At 36.0% G+C, this 23,377-nt stretch overlaps 1 protein-coding gene across 1 annotated transcript in view; it reads left to right on the top strand.

Annotated features, from left to right (window-relative positions):
* The first annotated feature begins 4,782 nt into the window (after positions 1-4,782).
* Positions 4,783-23,377, top strand: part of LOC106143519 (lachesin) — a 52,835-nt gene continuing 34,240 nt past the window's right edge. Inside the window, exons 1-2 of the mRNA XM_060945084.1 lie at positions 4,783-4,855; positions 11,047-11,153. Of these exons, the coding sequence (XP_060801067.1) occupies positions 4,783-4,855; positions 11,047-11,153 (180 nt within the window). The remainder of the gene's footprint in view (positions 4,856-11,046; positions 11,154-23,377) is intronic.

Raw genomic sequence — 23,377 nt, 5'->3', positions numbered from 1 at the left:
GTCGCCTTTTACGACATTCATCGACACCATATCGAATAATGTAGGTGAATATAAGAAAGAGAATTAATCCCTTATTAGCTTAAATTGAAGCCCTAATTTTATTCTGAACAGAAACTTAAACTGCAAAAGATTTCAAACATGTTTGTTAGATATTTGGATGAAAAAGACACATAGTGTGGTGCTTTTGTCCTATTCCCTTCAGAGTAAATGGAAAGACTTGACACCCATGGTTCCTTATGCAAATCGGTAAACTGGCGCTATCTAGCTTAATCTATGTCTGTATTTTGAACAAAGATGAATTTAAAGACGATGTTCGCTTACGGGTGCACACGACATAATCTTTCAACTCTAAACTCTATAACCACGCGGTAAGTCTCAATTTACTTTAATGGTTATACATATTGGATTTAGAAATTGGTGAAAAATATTCGGCCAACATTTTAACGGTATTTACAAAGTTGTGTCCTCAGGATATGACACAGTATTTATGGGTAAATTTGCCCTTTGTGTTTTGATATCTGTAAATAAATATCCTTTTTGTGTGTCGTGTCGTTTAGTACGGTTGTATATTTATCATTTCAGGTTTGGTTTTTAATCTCTTTTTGTGTCAAATGTTTCATATTTCCCTCGTCGTGTATTTGAATTTGGCAAACAAAATAAATTGAGAAATAACGGAATAAAATATATCTGAGTAACAAATATAAAAAAAAAAATTTTTTTTTGTTACCTTTTCTACGCTGAATCTGAATTTGTGAAATGCTGCCGTAAAATAAGTTGTTCGACAGTTTTGACGCTCTGTTCCGTTTTCATTTTATAAAAAATCCTTCTGAAATAAGCCAAATAGCCATTCAGTCTTTTCAAGACTGTTGGCTCTGTCTACCCCGCAAGGGAAATAGACGTGACCATATGTATGTATGTATGTATGATGATTGGGTGTTATGACATATGGCGTAGAGATGTCGCCACAATATGAAATGTTATACTTTCACAACCAGTTGTGGTGTAACATTAACCACTTCTATACTGTTAAATTATTCCAATTTCTCCTAGTTCAAACCATTTGAACAAATTTCACAAAACAGAAATGTCCTCTATCACATGCCCTCAACAATATAACCTCAAAATCGAACAATTGAAATCCATAAAGAGCGTAGACGGTGGCGGCAGAATTTTTAGTCAATTTCTTGTCGGACACAATCGAATTTGATCGTCGGATAAATCAGATTTCTGGGCACGGGCGGGGGACTTCCTTCGAGGTGGCGTGGTCCAAGATATTGACTGAAAGCGATTCTAAAATATATTATTTTTACGAGTCCTCGCTTGGGGATTCTCTACTGTGGCTTTAAAAAAAATGTGGCTGACATCATCATCAAAATTTGTAGACCGGTTTAAATATGGAATATATTACAATAATTTGGAACAGATGACAATTAACAATATCCTGCATTTTTTATGCAATAATTTACATAAAGAAAAATGCAAAGAAAAATGTTTTCATATTGACAGCCTTGACTTAGCATTTACTTTTAAAACTCTCAATAATATCATATCCATCGGTGGATTCTTGTCAAGCGACAGGCGATGTGAACACATTGAATACTTTTTGGACACGTGGGTACTTTCTGTGTCATATGACTCCATGTTTTTAAAATACCAGAGGAGATTTTAAACAATATTTACTTTTTAGAAGTTAAAGAATCTCTTGTTTTCTACCCATAAGTTAAAGATAAAATAGAAGGGCAATAAAAGTATATTTTTTGTGACTTGTACCATACACCAAAAACTTTTATACCCGCTACCTCGCGACCTCATATCATCGTTTGTAGCATCTTAGTGCTCTTTTGTGACTTTACTATGACCAATTTTTATTAGCTTTCAGTTTTGTTTAGGTCTATTCTGTACAAGATAGTAATGGCGGCATAAATATGAAAATCTTATAATGTATCCTTCAAGAAAAGAAAAAGATTTATTTTTAAAACAGGATAAGGACTATGTCTTTCCCATTGGTGTTGTAAAAGGCTAAGGGATATCTTATAAACAAGGATTATTATGCCACTATTGAATGTCAATTCTATGATTAAGTCAAACAGATTAACGTTGTCTATCCGTCTTTTTAAGACTGTGAATAGAATAGAATAGATTTATTTTCAAAATTGGATACAAAGTATCACTTATTGACGTCACATCACTATAATCTAATTATAACTACTATCGCTTCCAAAGCGCGTGTGTAGAATACGCGGCGCAACAAATATAATAAATATATAATATATACGGGACAAATTACACTGATTGAGTTAGCCTCGAAGTAAGTTCGAAACTTGTGTTACGAGATACCAACTCAACGATACTATATTTTATAATAAATACTTATATAGATAAACATCCAAGACCCAGGACAATCAGAAAAAGTTCTTTTCTCATCATGCCTTGACCGGGATTCGAACCCGGGACCTCCGGTGTCACAGACAAGCGTACTACCGCTGAACCACAGAGGCCGTCAACAGTTCTTATTTAAACAAGATTTTATAAAACTAAGTTCTTTATAAACATTCTTGATCCTTATAGCGCCCAAAACCATACAAGATAAATAAAAAAAAAACTATCACACTGCAATTTCAATCTTAACAATATAATAGCTAAAGTTATACATTCATTTGTCTTACCCCACGCTTTATCTCAACTAATAACAGTAGAATTAAACTGTAGCATGACATTCTCGTATGAAAGCCTAATCCCACCCACGTAGTTATCCCGGTGTTAATTCCCGCTACCATTATTAATAGTGGGGGGTGTGAACAATTGGCACTTAATAACGATGGCTGTTCCCGAGTACAGTAGATAAGCACCCTTAGACGATTTGAGGTGAGCACCGAGGTCGTATATTGTATGTTGAATAAAGTTGGTTTGTATTTAGACAGTGTTGAAGTAAGAGAAAATATAAGTCCACTAGCTGTGTCCGCAACTTCGTACGCGTGGAATAGTTATTTTGGGCATCATTGAATCCCTCAGGGGTCCCGATTTTTTCACATTTTCCATTATTTCTTTGTTATAGTTGCAGCGTGATGTTATATAGCCTAAAGCCTTACTTAATAAATGGTCTATAAAATTTCGAACAAGTAGTTCCTGAGATTAGCGCGTTCAAACAAACAAACTCTTCAGCTTTACAATATTAGTAAAGAGAAGCGAATCCCGGCCAGGGCATGATAATTACGTTTTTAACCGGGCTCTTTTGCCATACTTTTAAAATCAATCAAAGAAAAGTAAACTTGAATTTTTTTCAACAAAAGACAAAGCCGGGAAATGTCCTTGTATTGCATACCTATATAAAACGAAATATTTGCCTATATATTACATATAATCACGGCATACATACTATATACTTTGCAAGGTAGACAGAGCCTTGAAAAGACTGAACTTGGCCCGGGCATGTAACTAATGTTTTTACCAAAATTCTTAATTTAACTTTTTATTTCGAAAAAATATATGCATGATAAAACATTGTGTTATTAAAAATTTACAAAAAAGAATGGGACCACTCCATCACTTTCCCATGGATGTCGTAAAAGGCGACTAAGGGATAGGCTTACATGCATGGGATTCTTTTTTAGGCGATGGGCTAGCAACCTGTCACTATTTGAATCTCAATTCTATCTTAAAGCCAAATAGCTGAACGAGGCCTATCAGTCATTACAAGACTGTTGGCTCTGTCTACCCCGCAAGGGATATAGTCGTGATTATATGTATGTATTTATGTATCACACAACGCGAAAGTTAAAAAGTGTATACTTTATGGAGTTCAAACCCCAAAAATGATGGACACAAAAGCCGATATAACAAAAACCGCATAATAAATTAACATGATTCTCATTGACAGGCTCAACTGCGCTCTCTGATTAATTATTATCGCGATAAACGTTCGGCGCGATAAAATCTGATAAACTTTGATTTATTGAAAGATCGGTGAATGGGGTGAACGGTTTGTAGATAACTCTTTACAGATATTAAAACGAGTGATTAATCGTACAGTCCGTCCGGGTCGGGTACTTTTCGGGGAATGACGAAATGATTTTATTTGTCTCCTGTGAAAAAATGGTTACCTTAGTCCAGTTTATATTAAAAAGAATAGGACTACTCCATCTCTTTCCCATGGATGTCGTAAAAGGTGACTAAGGGTTAGGCTTACAAAGTTGGGATTCTTTTTTAGGCGATGGGTTAGCAACCTTTCACTATTTGAATCTCAATTCTATCATTAAGCCAAATAGCTGAACGTGGCCATTCAGTCGTTTCAAGACTGTTGGCTCTGTCTACCCCGCAAGGGATGTAGACGTGACCATATGTATGTATGTATGTTCAATAGGATTACTCCATATCTTTTCCACGGATGTCGTAAAAGGCAACTAAGGGAAACGCTAATAAACTTATAATTTAACTTTTAGGCGATAAGCTAGCAACGTGTCATTATTTGAATGATTCTAACATCAACCCGTATGACTGAACAAGGTCTTTCAGTCTTTCAGGTAAAGTAGTGATTAGTAGATAATCCTTTGTTCTACGTTCACGGTTGAAAAATTACATACATACATAAAATCACGCCTCTTTCCCGGAGGGGTAGGCAGAGACTACCTCTTTCCACTTGCCACAATCTCTGCATACTTCCTTCGCTTCATCCACATTCATAACTCTCTTCATACAAGCTCGGTTGAAAAATAATTAGAATAATATTCCTTGTTTCAGATACCACATGAGCCAGTATTTAGATGACAACAACTGGTGATGAAGATGTTCGGGAGACGAGGACCCTGCAAGAGTTTCGCCATCAGCGTCATTCAAATCATCACCATCATATGCCAAGGTGATATACTTTGATAAAACTTTTATATTAGGGTTACCAGGAAGTATACTAGAATTTTATTCTTAAATACACACATATAATCACGTCTATATCCCTTGCGGGGTGGACGGAGCCAACAGTCTTGAAAAATACTAATAGGCCACGTTCAGCTGTTTGGCTTAATGATAGAATTGAGATTCATATAAAGTGACAGGTTGCTAGGCCGTCGCCTAAAAGAAGAATCTCAAGTTTATAAGCCTATCCCATAGTCGCCTTTTACGACATCCTTGGGAAATAGATGGAGTGGTCCTATTCTTTTTCTATTGGTGCCGGGAACCACACGAAACTTTTATGCTGAAGATATAAAATTATATAAGTAATAAAAAATTGTAACGAAAAATAACCCTAATCAGATCCTACGCCCAAATGGGAACACGCAAAGAGATTACAGATAGAGAAAGAGAGAGAGATCGAGTTAAGGTGAGAGAGAGAGCTGCTAAATGAACTTGAAAATTATAAAAAATAAACATACATACATAAAATCACGCCGCTTTCCCGGAGGGGTAGGCAGAAACTACTTCTTTCCACTTGCCACCATCTCTGCATACTTTCTTCGCTTCATACACATTCATAACTCTCTTCATGCAAGCTCGGCGGTTTCGGGTACTTTTGATCTGACCCTTTACCAGGACGTCCTTAATTTGATCAAGATACGTTCGTCTAGGCCTTCCCACTCCGACCTTTCCCTCCACACTCACCTTGTATATCTGCTAAAAAAACACTTACCGTATATACACTATTTGGTACCTATAATATTTATACTCATACACACACAAAAAATATCAAATTTACCTTGTAACTTCTGTAACACACTTGATTCTTTTAACGTTAAAGACTTGATTTTCGATTGTAAATATGAACTCAAAATATGAACAGCTTCAAAACGATATCTGAATGTAGTCTACGAGACAATCAAGGTTTATAACTCCTCAAATTATACGGAACTTTTCAAATAAAACCTCCACAAAGGGTGCGAATCTTAATCAAGACAATATTCTGAAAGTTCATTAATTAAGTTCTAGCTTATAGAGTGTTTGAATTGGTTATCGGTAAATCTTGATATACGAGTATAAATATGGTGCTGTGTGTTTCATGGCACTAATAGAAAAATAATAGGACCAGTCCATCTCTCTCCCATGGATGTCGTAAAAGGCGACTAAGGGATAGGCTTATAAACTTGGGATTCTTCTTTTAGGCGATAGACTAGCAACCTGTCACTTTTATCATTAAACCAAACAGCTAAACGTGGCCTATCAGTCTTTTTAAAACTGTTGGCTCTGTATACCCCGCAACGACGTGACGGACGTGATAATATGTATGTATTTATGTTCGAAACAAATCCTTGTAATGTTGTGATAAAATGATGTTTACATTCAGTAAGATCTCGCGCTTAACCTTCATAATCTTGATCGGGATATCGTGCCGTGTACAAACGTTCTCCCGACCGCGGCGGGGTTAAACAACCGCTGTTAAAACATTACGCGACCGGGTGCACCTGTAAACAGGCGGGTGTTATGGGGTTAAAACATTACATTAATTTGTTGTTGTCGTACTATGATGACGTTGTCAAATTTTTTTCATCGATTTTTTTTTACTTTCATTTTAAATATCTTGTAAAAATGTGAAAATGTTTAAAATGAGTTCCCGATTTTTGTTTTAATTCTTTTTAAAGTGACTGTGTTTTTTTTTATATTTCACTTAATGCTCCAAACATGATACCAAATATTTTTTCATAGCTCGTTCGATACTAAATTTTAAATAGAGTAATTTGTTAATTTTACTCAATAGCACCAATATAAAAAAGAATAATGCCTCACCATATATTTCCCACGCCTTTTACGACATCCATGGGAGAGAGATGGAGTGGTCCTATTCTTTTTTTCTATTGGTGCTGGGAACCATACGGCACTTATTTCCTTTGTAATATTATATCAATTCCTTATACTATGTTCAGATTTTTTCAGTAACCTTTAAATATTTTCTAGTTATGAACCAAAATGAACAGAAAATATTACATTCTGTTTTTAGTTACGTGAATTACAAAGTACATATATATATATATATATTCACATATAATCACGTCTATATCACTTGCGGGGTAGACAGAGCCAACAGTCTTGAAAATACTGATAGGCCACGTTCAGCTGTTTGGGTTAATGATAGAATTTAGGTTCAAATAGTGACAGGTTGCTAGCCCATCGCCTAAAAGAAGAATCCCAAGTTTAAAAGCCTACCCCTTAGTCGCCTTTAACGACATCCATGGGAGAGAGATGGAGTGGTCCTATTCTTTTTTCTGTTGGTGCCGGGAACCACACAATTACAAAGTACATTCATACAAAAGGATCTTCCCGACACTGAACGTTCATTTCAATATATTTTCCGTATTTACTTCATTCACATCACAATAAAAGATAATATTCTTTGTAGGCAGATTACAATCGGTCTCCAAATTCATTCTGAAAGTAATCATTCCTCAAAGAAGTGCTCGGCAACAGGATATTATGTTTTGAAACTCAATCATAAAACATGTTATCTTTTGCAGAATTATATAGGTATATATTTTTTCTCTGTGAATATATTATACAGGATAACGCCCGCGCCTCTGTCCTAATTTTTCCCGTGAGAATTTCAAAATTCTATCCCCAATCCCAAATTTCTACACCTAGTAGTTTGGATTGTGTGTTGAACAGTCAGTGCCCGATATGATGATACATGCAATATAGTTACGTCTATATACATTTAGGGGTAAACAGAGGCAACAGTCTTGAGAAGATCAATAGGCCACGTTCAGCTCGTCGGTTTCATGATGGAATTGAGATCAAAGTAATGACAGGTTTCTAACCTAACGCCTAAAAAACGAATCGCAAGTTTATGAGTCTTGCCTTAATTGCCTTTTACGACATCCATGGGAAAGTGATGAAGTAGTTCTATTCTGTTTTGTATTGATGCAGGTAACCAAACGGCACTATATAACAATATTTTAAACAATCAAAAACAAAGCCAAGACAAATGTATTTTGGTCAAATTTCTAGTGAAAAGTCGGGTCAAAGATTGATAAATGTGAATGTAGCAAAAGATGTATGTAGTAGTCGTGTCGTAATGAAGAATGTAGCCTCTGCCTGCCACTTCAGAAAAAAACGATGTGTGTGTGTGTGTTTTTGATGATGTTAACTTATAAGATAAATGTGTACATTTATCAATTCTTAACTCTTTTAATGACCAGCCTATCATCGACAGAAGACCGGAATCTACTAATTATAAAAACTCTAATCACACTGTGAACAAGATATAAATTTATTTGTTCAAAAACAACTCTTAACACTTACAATTTAACGCTCACATTCAAACTCCAACTTGTGACCGCAAGTATTTTAATAGCGGATCTTACCAAAGTTAATCGCTTAACTCGAGCATAAAGTAAACAAGAGTTCTGAGGAAAATAACAATGCGGAGTGACATTTTTAATCAACGGCGCGGCTGGAGAATGACAGGCGAAACCATGTTTATTAGCTAAGTTTGTCGGGTGTAAAACTTCGGGATTTTTAGGCCCTAAATTTGAGGGTTAATTTTTTTTATACATTTACAATGGGATGGTTTTCAGCTTTGTGGGTCATGATTTTATGATTTATCGACTTCATTTTTGTCTGGATACCGCGAGGGATGACGTCGTATCGACTAAGGGATACTACGTTAAAGGGATAAATAATGTTATCACTTTTTGTCACATTTCAGCTCTTATTAAATAGACTTAGAGATAGCAAAGATGAATGGAAAGACAGGGAGATAGATTTTCATTTACCATTTATGCTAGATGATTCCCCCGACTTTTACCTAAAATAAAGTATTTTTTACATTGTGTCTCAGAATTGAAATACAATTAATGTCATTTATTTATACACAAGAGTTCTAATTAATTATTTCACTATTGGAATCATTATACAATTATACGAGTATATTTTGGCTTAATATGTCCAATACTTACATATAATCACGTCTATATCCCTTGTGGGGTAGACAGAGCCTACAGTCTTGAAAAGACTGATAGGCCACGTTCAGGTGTTTGGCTTTGTTAGAGAAATGAGGTTCAAATAGTTACAGGTTGCTAGCCCATCGCCTCAAAGAAGAACCCCTAGTTAAGCCTACGCCTTAGTCTCTGTTTACGACATCCTCGGGAATTGACATACATATGTATGTCCAATACAATAAATAACGTCCTCATTATACCGACAGAGTTTCATTCAAAACCTCCCGCGGAACGATTAAGAGATTCCCACTGAATACTAATTTAAGCGTAATGATGGAAACAATGTTGAAATTTAATTCCCACAAAATGTTTCGAAATCCTGGCAACATTTGCTGACCTTAAAAGATAATTGAGGCAGCACTTAATTTTAAGGCCTATCTGTAATATCATATGTTGACTCAATAGTTGACAGATAGATAAAACTTTTAGTATTAAGTTAGGCAAGTATACAATTTTTATTTTGCGTAATAAGCGAAATCTTACAAAAAAAAGTTTCGCTCCGCTTGACCATCTTGGTGGAGGCGCTCCCGTGTACCCAGATTAAAATAATATACAAAAATTCAAATTCAGATGTTAAAAACACAAGCAAGCAGGCTCGTAGTTAGTATAGCTGAAAAAAAAATAACAAGAAAAACTCCTTTTTCAAATCGTAACTAACATTTCAACGCAACAAAACAACCATTACATTTACAGTTAACCTTTACGAGTAAAAGTAATGTTTTTTGTAAGAATTTTTTTACTATGTGCCGTGTCGTTTCCTGCACCAATACAAAAAAGAATAGGACCACTAAATCTCTTTCTCATGGATGTCGTGAAGGGCGACTAAGGGATTACAAACTTGGGATTCTTTTTTTTAGGCGATGGGCTGGCAACCTGTCAATATTTAAATCTCAATTCTATCATTGGACCAAAAAGCTGAACGTGGCACTTCGGGCTTTTCAAGACTGTTGGCTCTGTCTACCATATATATGTATCTTTTTACTACATAAAATCTACAAAAAAAAGGAAAACTCTTTTAAATCAAATATCAAATTCAGCCGTTCGACGTCTTTCTTTGATGAATCGTTACGATATCCTGTGACAATGAATTGTGAATATAATTTGAATAAATTTCAAATAATATTGAACTTAACCTTGATCTTGACATTAATTTTGTAAGAAAGTTATTTTATTTCGGGTTATTACCGATCATATTTCGATACTCGCTGATCGACATTAAATTATAAATTATATCAAACCTGATTTTAATTCAATCTTCGTCAGATACCCGATGCGGGCAAAATTGAGCTAGCATTGAGAAATAATAAAACTATTTCATTTTAATATTTAAAATGAAATAATTTTTTTTTGAATTGACGTCTCCATTAAAATATAAACTAAACATAGATAATTCAACTAGAATAAACACCTAGACTTTCGTTCTTATCTAGTTTTTGGTTCACGGAAGTCAGATAATGATCTGTATAAAGTCCGAACCTTCTTCAAACAACTTAAGTTACGTTAGTGGACCCTAGTTTCTTAGGCAACGGATATTTATTACTGACTGAATAGTTAGAACAGATCTACAGTCCTTAACAGATTGAAGAGTCACGTTCAGCTGGATTAAATGATGGAATTGAGATTCAGATAGTGACATGCAAAGATGTCGTAAAAGACGACTAAGGGCTAGGCTTATAAAATTAGGATACCTGTTGTGGGCGATGAACTAGCACCCTGTCACTATTTGAATCTCAATTCCACCATAAAGCCATACAGCTAAACGCAGCCTCACAGTTTATACAAGGCTGTTGTTGGCTCTATCTACCCCGCAAGGGATATAGACGAGACTATATGTATGTATGTCTTTAAAAACCGTGCCGTGCCGTGTGGTTCCCGGCACTAATACAAGAAAGAAAAGGACCACTCCATCTCTTTCCCATGGATGTCGTAAAATGCGACTAAGGGATAGGCTTACAAACATGGCATTCTTTTTTAGGCGATGGGCTAGCAACCTGTCACTATTTGAATCTCAATTCCACCATAAAGCCATACAGCTGAACGCAGCCTCACAGTCTTTTCAAGGCTGTTGGCTCTGTCTACCCCACAAGGGATATAGACGAGACTATATGTATGTCTGTTCCGATTCCAGTTCTGACTGAAGAGCCCCGGTTCGCGGAGCCAATTCCCAACGTGACGGTCGCGCTGGGCAGAGATGCCAGTCTACCGTGCGTCGTCGAACATCTCGGCACCTACAAGGTAAGTTCGTTTTTATCATTCAGAACAATTCAGTAGACTGATATCAGAGGACGCCGAAAACTGGACCGAGTGAGAGATATTGACGGCCTCTGTGGCGCAGCGGTAGTGCGCTTGTCTGTGACACTGGAGGTCCCGGGTTCAAATCCTGGCAAAGGGCATGATGAGAAACGAACTTTCTCTGATTGGCCTGGGTCTTGGATGTTTATCTATTACTAGCTGTTGCCCGCGACTTCCGCCTTAAATTTCGATTTGAATCTACTGACAAAATATTTTTACTGTTTTATTATATGTATAGATGAAATATAGTATCGTTGAGTTAGTATCTCATAACACAAGTTTAAAACTTACTTCTAAGCTAACACAATCTGTGTAATTTGTCCCGTACATATTTATTTATAACACATTCAATATTCACCCAACATTTTTCAAAGAAATTTATCACAGAGAACAAAAATTCAAATATATATTTCAAACCTGCAATCATCACAATAGCCAGATAAACTCAATCAAGCACAAAATGCACCGTGTGAAGCCCGGGTAACGATCGGGTGCAACCCTTTGACGACTAGCGCCTCTCGGGAAATCGCGCTGTGGAGCATTTTATCCATTTCCGAAGATTAATAGCAATTGAGAGCTCGCGATCTGATTATCGCGCGTAGCTTTAAATATGTTTAATCTTTAACCGACTGGTAGAAAAGGTTATGTTTTATACGCGTATCTTTTGTGTAACTACGTAATATTATTAAGTTGAATTGTTATTTAGTTAAAGTATTGTTAGATTGGTCTTGTCTTTGACACTTTTGTTTTTTAAACTAGGTGTTACAGCAACGGCAGACTACTTAGGGTAAGACTCCGGGCAATACATACATACATATAGTCACTTCTATATCCCTTGCGGGGTAGACAGAGCCAATAGTCTTGATAATACCGATAGCCTATCGCCTAAAAGAAGAATCCCAAGTTTATAAGCATGTCCCTTAGTCGCCTCTCTCTCGCCTTGGTGCCGGGAACCACACGTCTGGAAATCCTGCTACCGCTGGGCTCAGGTAGGTTCAGGGCGAAAAGATCATGGCTGGAAGTTGCAAAAATCATGGCTGGAACAAGGAACAAGTACCAAGTGGAGAGAGAAAAGTCGGAAGGCGGACCGCGGGCCCTGAAACTCTACTGTGGAGAGAGTAACCGGGAACACGTAGAGATAAGAGAGTTTAGAGAGAGAGAGGGTAATTAAGTGAGATTACGAGTATGTAAATGGTATTAATTATTAGCAATACACATACAGTATTATGTGTAACCCATTCACAAACTTACCCTTGAGCTATGTATGACCTCGGATAACTAACTATAGGTATTCTAACAAGCCATAAAAGCGTTACTGACATAATTTGATGTCACATTCTATCGCATTTCCTTTAATAGGTTTCCAAAATTTTTAAGTCTTTGTATTGATAAATTGATTGACAAAGTCTTTTATACTCCTGTGACCAAATAATTCAAGAATAAGATTTATTTCAGACATTTTTTAAAGCAAAAATAAGCGATACATGATTAAACTATCGCAGCCTACATCGTTAAGCCTGACACGGGAATCAATCGGGCTCCCTGGGGAAATCCCCGGGCGCCTCGCAGCCTTCTCTCATTAATCTTCTGCCTGTTCCTTTACCCTCTGAATTTTGAATATGAAATATCGTGCATCTTGTTTTAGGGCACTTTGTTTGTTTCCTTAAATAAAATAATGGAGAGTGAGTTATGGAAAAAAAAAAGTTGCCGTGTTGTTCCCGGCATCAATACAAAAAAAGAATAGGACCACTTCATCTCTTTCCCATGGATGTCGTAAAAGGCGACTAAGGGATAGGCTTACAAACTTGTGATTCTTTTTTAGGCGATAGCAACCTGTCACTATTTGAATCTCAATTCTATCATTAAGCCAAATAGCTGAACGTGGCCATTCAATCTCCTCAAGACTGTTGGCTCTGTCTACCCCGCAGGGGATATAGACGTGACCATATGTATGTATGAGTTTTGGAAGAAATATGTGGCACGGACGTAAATGCACAGGGAGTGGGCAGTCGAAAGGTTAAGATATCTGATTAAAAGATCGGAATGCTTAGCTTCGAATTCTATCGCGGTTTTGTACCAATAACTATTTGCTGAGTAATATAATTAAATTGTTATAACTTATACTCTTATGGTGGACAAAGAAATCATGGGGAAATCTGGACATTTGGGCAACTGGATGTGTTTGATCCAATATGGGTAACTACAAGTTTCCTATGTGACCTCATGGCGCAGTCACAAGTCAAAATAAATAAATAAATGTGGGAGAAGTTCTGTTTTTTGCTTTTATTTAAATCTTTTTTGTTTGTTTTTTTCAATACTTTGTAGATAACGAATTTTTGTTAGCTGACCTTTTTTAATTTTCACTATTTTCCCTCAAACAAACAGAAAAAATATTAATATAAACTTCAGAAAATCTTATTACCCTAATAAACTGTACATTTGAGCCAAGATCAGCAATAAACCAGCCCAAAAGCTAGCTAATACTTATTTAAACGAAATATCTTCAGAGTTATAATTCAGAAGTAACAAATTAGCCAAAATAACCCTTTCAATTACTCGAAAATTGTAAGGTACTCTTCTATTTACGACTCGCCTCGAGATAATAGGAGTCGTAAAATAAAATAAATAATTTGGTGCCTCGTTCCATGAATAAGTTAATTGTTACATTGCAAGCGTAAGAATGGATGGCGCAGAAGTGTATCTGACTAAAAAATTAATAGGTGTTGTGCCGTGTGGTTCGTGGCACCAATAAAAAAAAGAATAGGACCACTCCTTCTCTTTAAATGGATGTCGTAAAAGCTGACTAAGAGATAGGCTTACAAACTTGGGGTTCTTATTTTAGGCGATTTATTTATTATTTATTTATTTATTATTTTAGGAGATTCTATTGCTGCTGGTAATTAGCTGATTTTGATGTATTTAAAGTATTGAAATAAATAAAACATGATGATAATATAAACAACAAAAATAAAATGTAATCTATTGTTTATTATCTTTGTTTTAGACAGGCTTAATGATAGAACTGAGATTCAAATAGTGACAGGTTGCTAGCCAATCGCCTAAATGAAGAACCCCAAGTTTATAAGGTACTAGCTGTGCCCGCGACTTCGTCAGCGTGGAATAGTTATTTTGGGCATCATTGAAGCCCTCAAGAATGAATAATTTTCCCCGTTTTTTTCGCATTTTCCATTATTTCTTTGCTTCTTTTTGTAATGTTATGTTATATAGCCTAAAGCCTTCCTCGATAAATGATCTATTCAACGCAAAAAGAATTTTGTAATTCGAACCAGTAGTTCCTGAGATTAGCGCGTTCAAACAAACAAACTCTTCAGCTTTATAATATAAGTATAGATTAGCTTAAACTTCTGTATCCTCAACATTTTACGTGTAAGACTCTGTAGTCGTTACCCCTCCCCCCTTCTCACATCCCCTCCACTAAATTGCTGTAGGGGCGGAATATGACAGTTCTCTCGCAGATGGATGGTTAGGGGCTGCTCGCGTAATTGTTCAAATAAAATGGCGTAACATTAGTGGAAATCTAATCAGATGAAGCTTTTAGTATTATTGTGGCGTAAAAACTAACATACTTATAGTTATATCCTGGCGTCGGCTGTGTAGCATACATACGTATATTATAATCACGTCTATATCCCTTGCGGGGTAGACTGAGCCAACAGTCTTGAAAATACTGATAGATGACAACAACTGGTGATGAAGATGTTCGGGAGACGAGGACCCTGCAAGAGTTTCGCCATCAGCGTCATTCAAATCATCACCATCATATGCCAAGGTGATATATTTTGATTAACCTTTTATATGAGGGTTACCAGGAAATATAATAGAATATATAAATATGTGTGTATGTAAGAATAAAAATCTTCCTATTCTGTTTTCTATTGGTCCCGGGAACCACACGGCTGTGTAGCATTAAGTTTTATTTTTGTAACCCTTATCACTAAGGGGTATGAAAAATAGATGCTGGCCGATTCTCAGACCTACTCAATATGCTCACAAAATTTCATGAGTATCGGTCAAGCCGTTTCGGATTGTGACACGACAATTTTATGTATAAGATATTATTTATTAAAATAAAAAGAGTCTTTCTTTTAATTCAGCCAATTCACTAATTCACCTAAAGTTGATCAAATTTTAATGCGTGTATTGGAAACCGGTAATATGCTTAGCGAATGTGCAATTTGCAATTGTATAATGGCTCCCCCGGGCCAATGCAATAATGTTCTGAAATAATAGCAAAATTTAACAAATTTATAAACTTTCTTCTTTTAGGCGATGGGCTAGCAACCTGTTAGTATTTGAATCTCAATTCTATCATCAAGCCATAAAGCTGAACGTGACCTATTAGTATTTTCAAGACTGTTAGCTCTGTCTACCCCGCAAGTGATATAGACGTTACTATATATATATATTCACAAATTTAAACTTAATTAGAGTCAAACTCGTTTAATTTATAAGTTTGGTGAATCTCGACTCTTACGATAACTCGACTAATAATCATGAGGCTAAGGTTCAAATCGTACTGTTTCGGGATAAGTAATGTACATTAGTTCAATTGTTAACCAAATACTCTTACGGTGATTGTGAAGAAACCTGCACCTACAGGTAACTAGGCGTGTAACCATGACCCATTATGAGTTCATAAAGGTTTCGGAGGTCAGAGTCACTTGAAAAAGCCTGACTTGCTTAATACGGTTCTCTATTTTTTAGCATAAAATTTTGTGTCATAATTTTACATGGCATACCTTTGTTTAGCCTAATAATTGTTACGCATAATATTATTTGGCATAACTTTTTGGCATATTTCTTTAAGCATATTTTTCTATTAGCATAACCTAACCTAACCTAAGAAATACTCGCCTTATAGCACTTTACACTACATCTGCTCCGCGCAAGAAATAAATTAGTCTTAACTATATTTATGTCCATTAAAATAGTATGCCAAAACCAATTATGCCAAAAAACTATTATGACAAAAAATAGTATGCGTGACTCGTTATGCCAAACTAAAATAAGACAAAAAGAATTAGTCGAATGAAAGAGACCCCGCTTAATACATAATCATGATCATTAGTAATCAGACGGTCATTTATAACCGTGGCATACAACTTGTTGGACCGTGTTCGCAATAGGACCCAGGGCCCCAAAAGAAGACGGAAACGGGACACTAACAATCATAAATGAACAAAGAAATAATGTTAGAGTCAGTGATATTAACGTTTCCATGAATAAGTTAATTAGTATGCGGAACTCCACACAATATATGGTGCAAAGCTTGAATTACAGGAGCTTTCGCTACACTCCAACATTTTCTACTTATGCATTTTGATGTAACTTACTTACTTAGCAGGATAAAAGGAGTAATATTTTTTTTTTAAATAACAGTAAATCAAATATTTATAATTAAAATGGTACAAACCTAACGATTATAGTGATAGTCTTATTATATCCATATTTTTATGTGTAAATCACATCTGTACCTTTTGCAGGGTAGACAGACAACAGTAGAATAGAATAGAAAAGATTTATTTTCAAAATTGGATACGAGGTATCACTTATTGACGTCACATCACTTAAATCTAATTATAACTGCTACCGCTTCTAAAGCGCATGTGTAGAAGAAGCGGCGGAACAAACTACACTGCAGCATTTTCACCGGACCGGAGTCATTGTAAATATTGATAGGCCACGTTCAGCTGTTTGGCTTAAGACGGAATTGAGTATCAAATACTGTCAGATTACAAGCATAAGGTTTATTAAAATTTATAGTACCCATCTCGTGTGCACTGTGTTAAATTGTAGCAGTGCTACGAGTAATGCAGCGTAGCTCCGATTCGTAGCAGTTCTACGAAATACCCGTAGTACATTTGGTCCACCTCTAAAAGTTACGTTTCTGTAATGTAGGTTACATTATTGTTATTTGTTAACTACTAATTTATGTACACAGAAAACATCGAGAATGATAAACACAAGAAATAAACTTGCAATGATTCTGTTAGTGCCGTGTGGTTCCCGACACCAATAAAAAAAAATAGGAACAGTCCATCTAATTCCCATGGATGTCGTAAAAAGCGACTAAGGGATAGGCTTATAAACTTGGAATTCCACTTTTAGGCGACGGGCTAGCAACCTGTCACTATTTGAATCTCAATTCTATCACGAAGCTAAATAACTAAATATATATACGTGATCATATGTACTCGTATGTATGAGATATAGATAGAAGAGTGGCTGCGGGGAAGGAAATATGCAGAGATCGTGGCAAGTGGAAAGAGGTAGTCTCTGCCTACCCCTCCGGGAAAGAGGCGTGATTTTATGTATGTATGTATGTGGCTGCGGGAAATAAAGTAAATGGGGCATTACATTCCTTTATGGGAAGTAGGAGGGTATCGAAAAGTGCTCGATTTGCCGTTTATAATGGTGTGTTACTGCCTACATTTTGTACTGTTGAATTTTTTTAATAACGACAGGTCGCTAGCCCATCGCCTATATGAAGTATCCCATGTTTATTAAACTTTCTCTTAGTCGTCTCGCCTATATGAAGTGTCCCATGTTTATTAAACTTTCCCTTAGTCGTCTTTTACTATATTCATGGAAAAGTATTATAGATTCGTCTTTAGTCGTATTTTACTATATTCATGGAAAAGTAATATAGATTCTTTCTATTTTAAAGTGCAAGGAACTACAATAATTATTATTTAAATTATCAGAATTACGAAATGGAAATAAAAAAACTCGATTCAAAAATCGCACTCGCCTAAAACTCAATGAAAATAACTATTATTTTTGACAATCGCGCAATAAAAAACTCAAGCACACGCGAGTCAAAGTTTACGGCGGCCAATAAAAATAACTCCTTTTGCCATAAAAATAACTCGCAAAAAGTTATTAGGTTCGGCTAAGAGCAAGGGCATCATTGAAAAACAATTTGGCAGACGAGAGGAATAAAATACTGACCGTCCCCCAGGGACTGCGATCAAGTAGGTATGCTTTACCGTGAGTTCTCTGGGATACCTATTTTTACATCATATTTTTTTTTTTGTGGAGAGGATGAATGAAAGCAAGTTGACTTAGCAGATATACAAGGAGAGTGAGGAGGGAAAGGTCGGAGTGGGAAGACCTAGACGAACGTATCTTGATCAAATTAAGGACGTCCTGTTAAAGGGTCAGGTCAAAAGTACCCGAAACCGCCGAGCTTGCATGAAGAGTTATGAATGTGGATGAAGCGATGGAAGTATGCAGAGATCGTGGCAAGTGGAAAGAGGTAGTCTCTGCGTACTCCTCCGGGGATTTTATGTATGTATGTATGTATATTTTTATACATATATATTGCTAAGTGGTTCTTGGTAAAATTATTAAAATAATAAACATTTTAATGCGATAGAAATGTATTATGTGGAATTTAATATGAATGTACATGAGTGGTTCCCGAAACTATATTTATAAATTATATAGGACCACTCTTTGTCTTTCCCATGGATGTCGTAAAAGGCAACTTAGGGAAAGGCTAATTCTTCTTTTAGTGGAAGATAGCTGGCAGATAATGCGTTGCGGCATTAAGTCCATTTGTGTAATACATTTTACTTGCTATACAGTTTAAATTAAAAAACAAAAATAATGTGCTTGTAAAACACATTCTTGTACAACCCTATTATATTACTCAACAATTTCAATTTTCAACTCGTACATATTTACAAGTATTAACATTCGTATAACATGAATAATAAATTCATATAGTTGAATTCGTTTTTGTGTACCAAAGCAAGTAGTTAATAAAACGATCATAAATTAATCACGAAAAATTACTATTAGTTCAATTTCAGTATCGGGATATTGTTGGAAATTGAAATTCATTTTGGCTTTAAAATCAGCCGAAATTGCAATGTTGCCTGATAACTGAAATTTAATTTAGTATCGCTGTATGGCACAGTATTGTGTAGTTACCTCATTATATTACTAGGCTTTATGATGTACTGGGGCCAATTTTGTAAAATGTTGCCAGTAAGCAACATACTACGTACCAAGAAATAAAAAAATATATACACGTACGTTATACGTATTACGTCTATACCCTTTGCGGGGTAGACAGAGCGGACAGTGTTGAAAAAATCGGAAGGCGACGTTCAGCTATATGGAATTGAGATTCAAATAGTGACAGGTTGCAAGCCTACAAGAAGAATCACAAGTTTATTAGCCTATCTCTTAGTCGTTTTCTACGACATCCATGGGAAAGAGACGGAGGGGTCCTATTCTTTTTACACAAATAAAAAAAAAATAACAGAGGAAAAAGATAAATGAAGTACGCTCCAATTAAGTCCACCGACAAGAGTTAGCTCCTAAATTTGAGTAAATAATTATTAGTTTTTGCCAACGAATTTGCTCGTATAATATTTTCAAATCACTCATTTCACAAAAACAATTGATACAATCAGTCAATCAGTCAAAAACTATTCAATCATGAAATTCATATTAAAATTTAATTTATGGACTTGTTTTTGATTTAAACATACATACACATTATCACGTCTTTGTCTCGTACAGGCTAGACAGAGCCAACAGTATCAAAAAGACTGTAAGTGTTGTAGTTGGTAAAGCACTCTATAAAAAGTAAAACTTAGATATGGAAATAAACTGGGGATGCTCTTGGGATGAAGTAAAACTGCACTTTCGTTTAACTTTAAATATGCACTGTAATAAACCGCTGAACTTATTGATACAATAGTTTTGAAACAATTTGATATGTACTAGTTATAACATTGTAAAAAAGAATGAAATGCACACGGAAAAAATTTTTTTTTCTTTTTTTGTAACTGGCCAATTAGGACACATTCTGAAGAAAACAGGAAAGAGGTTGCATAATACAAATTATATTAAACAGTAAGGCTTAAAATTAAGGACGTCCTGGTAAAGGGTCAGGTCAAAAGTACCTGAAACCGCCGAGCTTGCATGAAGAGAGTTATGAATGTGGATGAAGCGAAGGAAATATGCAGAGATCGTGGCAAGTGGAAAGAGGTAGTCTCTGCCTACCCCTCCGGGAAAGAGGCGTGATTTTATGTATGTATGTAGTAAGGCTTAATTAATTCTCGATCTCTTACCAACGCCACTTTCCGACCACCCGGAACTGCAATGAGTTATGACGTTACTTAATCATGGCTTCACAGGCTGTTAATGGTCGGCCCTTATTGTCCAAATCGCAGATTTATGAGGACAAGTTCATTAGAACTGGCGCTCCCTTAGTTTCTGATTGTGTTTCTATCGTTGAGATAGAAGATTTAGATTTATTGAATTAGTTCGGAGACATTTGATGGCGCAATTTTCGTATATTTGGTTGCAGAACGCAGACGTATACCGACATACATATGTAATCATACACATTTATAAAATTTCTAAAAGAATACCCATGTGTTTCCCGGCATCAATAGAAAAAAGAATAGGATAACTTGTAAAGACGACTAAGGGTTCATAAACTTAAGACTCTTTTAGTAAGCTTTTAAGATTGACTAGCAACCCGTCGCTATTTAAAGCGTAATGCTTAACGAGGTTTTTCAATATTTTCAAGACTGTTGGCTCTGTCTTCCCCGCTAGGGATATAGGCGTAATTATATGTATGTATGTCCTTTTACTTGTTATACTGACAGTAGTGCTGCAAATCGATAGTCCACTATCGATAGAAAACCTATCGTTTTTTCAGCAATGCTAACTGATAGATCATATATCATTAGGATTGCCGAAATATCTATTTTAAGAACTTTAAAGAAGGTAAAACGAGAAAAACGGAGAATACGCTCAGAATTACGCTTTAAAAAGATTAAAATTAACTTTAATATTAGCGGTCGACATGTCTTAACTAAAGCTTAGGTTTCTAAAAATGGCTCACGTCACAGCATTTGAGCTAAAAAGCGTCGGCGCAAAAACCTAGATGGATCGATTAAATTGACACGTGTGAAAAATTGATAGCCTTAAGTGAAAATAAATGTAAGAAAGTGATACCTAACAATGAAAAAATAGCAAATAATCTTTACCTATTAAAAGCTTATTGTTGCCTGTGACTTCTTAGGTATGGGAACGTTCTGATATTGTAATCTGATCAGGCTTAAAAGCCATTAAAAAAAACATCACAATCCTTATAGCCTATATTAATCGCTACATTTACAAATGTTTCAATTAATAACATCTTAATATTTCTCTTAGGCGATAGCCATTTTATGATTGATCGTGGATAAGTATTTCCAAAACTGTTGGTTCCGTCTACCTCGCAAGGGTTATAAATGTGATTATATGTATGTAAGTTTGCATATCGTCAGTTTCCAGAAAGTCAAAACTTGTTATATGCTAAAGCCTTTCTCAATCCCGCCATCTTTTGTTGAAAACTGTGTGGAAAATCGTCCTGTTTTTTCGAGTTTATCGTGAAAATAGACAGTTCAATTGGCCGTAACTTATTTTTCCCTTAACCGATTTTGACGAAACAAAGTTTTGACAACGCTCCTAATTAAGTAAAGTTTCAAAGTAGCCAGAGGGAGGGACAAAAATTTAAAAAAAATATTGGTCATTTTGTTTAAATGCCCTTTATCAGTGTTTTGAGAAAATATTTAATAAAAAAATTTAATAAATATAAGATACTGACTCAACCTGTGTAATTTGTCTAGTGTATAATGTTCCATTATGATAGAACTAATGTATACGGGACAAATTACGCAGATTGAGTTAGCCTCAAAGGAAATATGAAACTTGTGTTACGAGATATTAATTTGAGTTAGTATCTCGTAACACAAGTATCGTTGACTATACTATAGTTCATAATAAATATTTAGATAAATCATCCAAGACCCAGGCCAATCAGGGAAAGCTCTCATCCTCCGTCCGTCCTGGCGGGAATTCGAACCCGGGACCTCCAGTGTAACAGACAAGCGCACTACCGCTGCTCCACAGAGGCCGTCATTTAATGTACAGACACTCAATGTTTACTGTCTTATTTATACATAAATACATATGGTCACGTCTATACCCCTTGCGGGGTAGACAGAGCCAGACAGACAGAGCCCAAAGTCTTGAAAAGACGGAATGGCCACGTTCAGCTATTTAGCTTAATGATGGAATTGAGATTCAAATAGTGACAGGTTGCTGGCCCATCGCCTAAAAAAGAATCCCAAGTTTGTAAGCCTATCCCTTAGTCGCCTTTTACGACATCCATGGGAAAGAGATGGAGTGGTCCTATTCTTTTTTGTATTGGTGCCGGGAACACATGTGTACCTACATTGAAAACAAAAATACTTAATCCCACCCTGATCTGAACACATTATAAAGTTGTTTCACACTCGTCGCGGTTCACATAGAATTGTCGCTAAGTATGTGAACGTATAAAAAGGGGGGGGGGGGGGCGAGCTTACAGAGGCTTTGCAAACTTACCTCTCAGCTTGTTCAGGCATCGAGATGATTAAAGACAGGATTACATCAAGTTTATGAGCAATGGTTTTATTAGATGTTGCGGATTTAAGTTCGAATAACTTCGTGTGACAACTTGGATTATGTACCTTGCATCTTATTATTGTGGTGCCGTGTGGTTCCCGGCACTAATGAAAAAAAGAATAGGACCACTCCATCAACTCAACAACTCAACTTTATAATGTGTTCAGATCAGGGAGGGATTAAGTATTTTTGTTTTCAATGCACACATGTGTTCCCGGCACCAATACAAAAAAGAATAGGACCACTCCATCTCTTTCCGATGGATGTCGTAAAAGGCGACTAAGGGATATACTTACCTACAAACTTGGGATTCTTCTTTAGGCAATGGGCTAGCAACCTGTCACTAGTTGAATCTCAATTCTATAATTAAGCCAAATAGCTGAACGTGGCCATTTGGTCTTTTAAGGACTGGCTCTGTCTACCTCGCAAGGGATATAGACGTGACCGTATGTATGTATGCATAGCTTTTAAACACAGGTTCGCCCGCGTGAATTTAACGCCATCTAGAAAAAGCGACAAATTTAGCGCCACTTACAAGAGAATACAGGTTTTTCGAAAACCCCACGGGAGTTTTAGTTTTTATCGTGATAATAGTACCTACCCTATGTCCGTCTACAGACTCTTAATTATATAAACGGGATATTTAACATTAATATTTTAATATTTAACGGTAGAGAATGCCAAAC

This window comes from Amyelois transitella, chromosome 7 (genome assembly GCF_032362555.1).
Source record: "Amyelois transitella isolate CPQ chromosome 7, ilAmyTran1.1, whole genome shotgun sequence".
Classification (NCBI taxonomy): Eukaryota; Metazoa; Arthropoda; class Insecta; order Lepidoptera; family Pyralidae; genus Amyelois; species Amyelois transitella.
The sequence above is the reverse complement of the archived record's forward strand: the minus strand, read 5'-3'. Positions and strand labels throughout refer to the sequence as shown.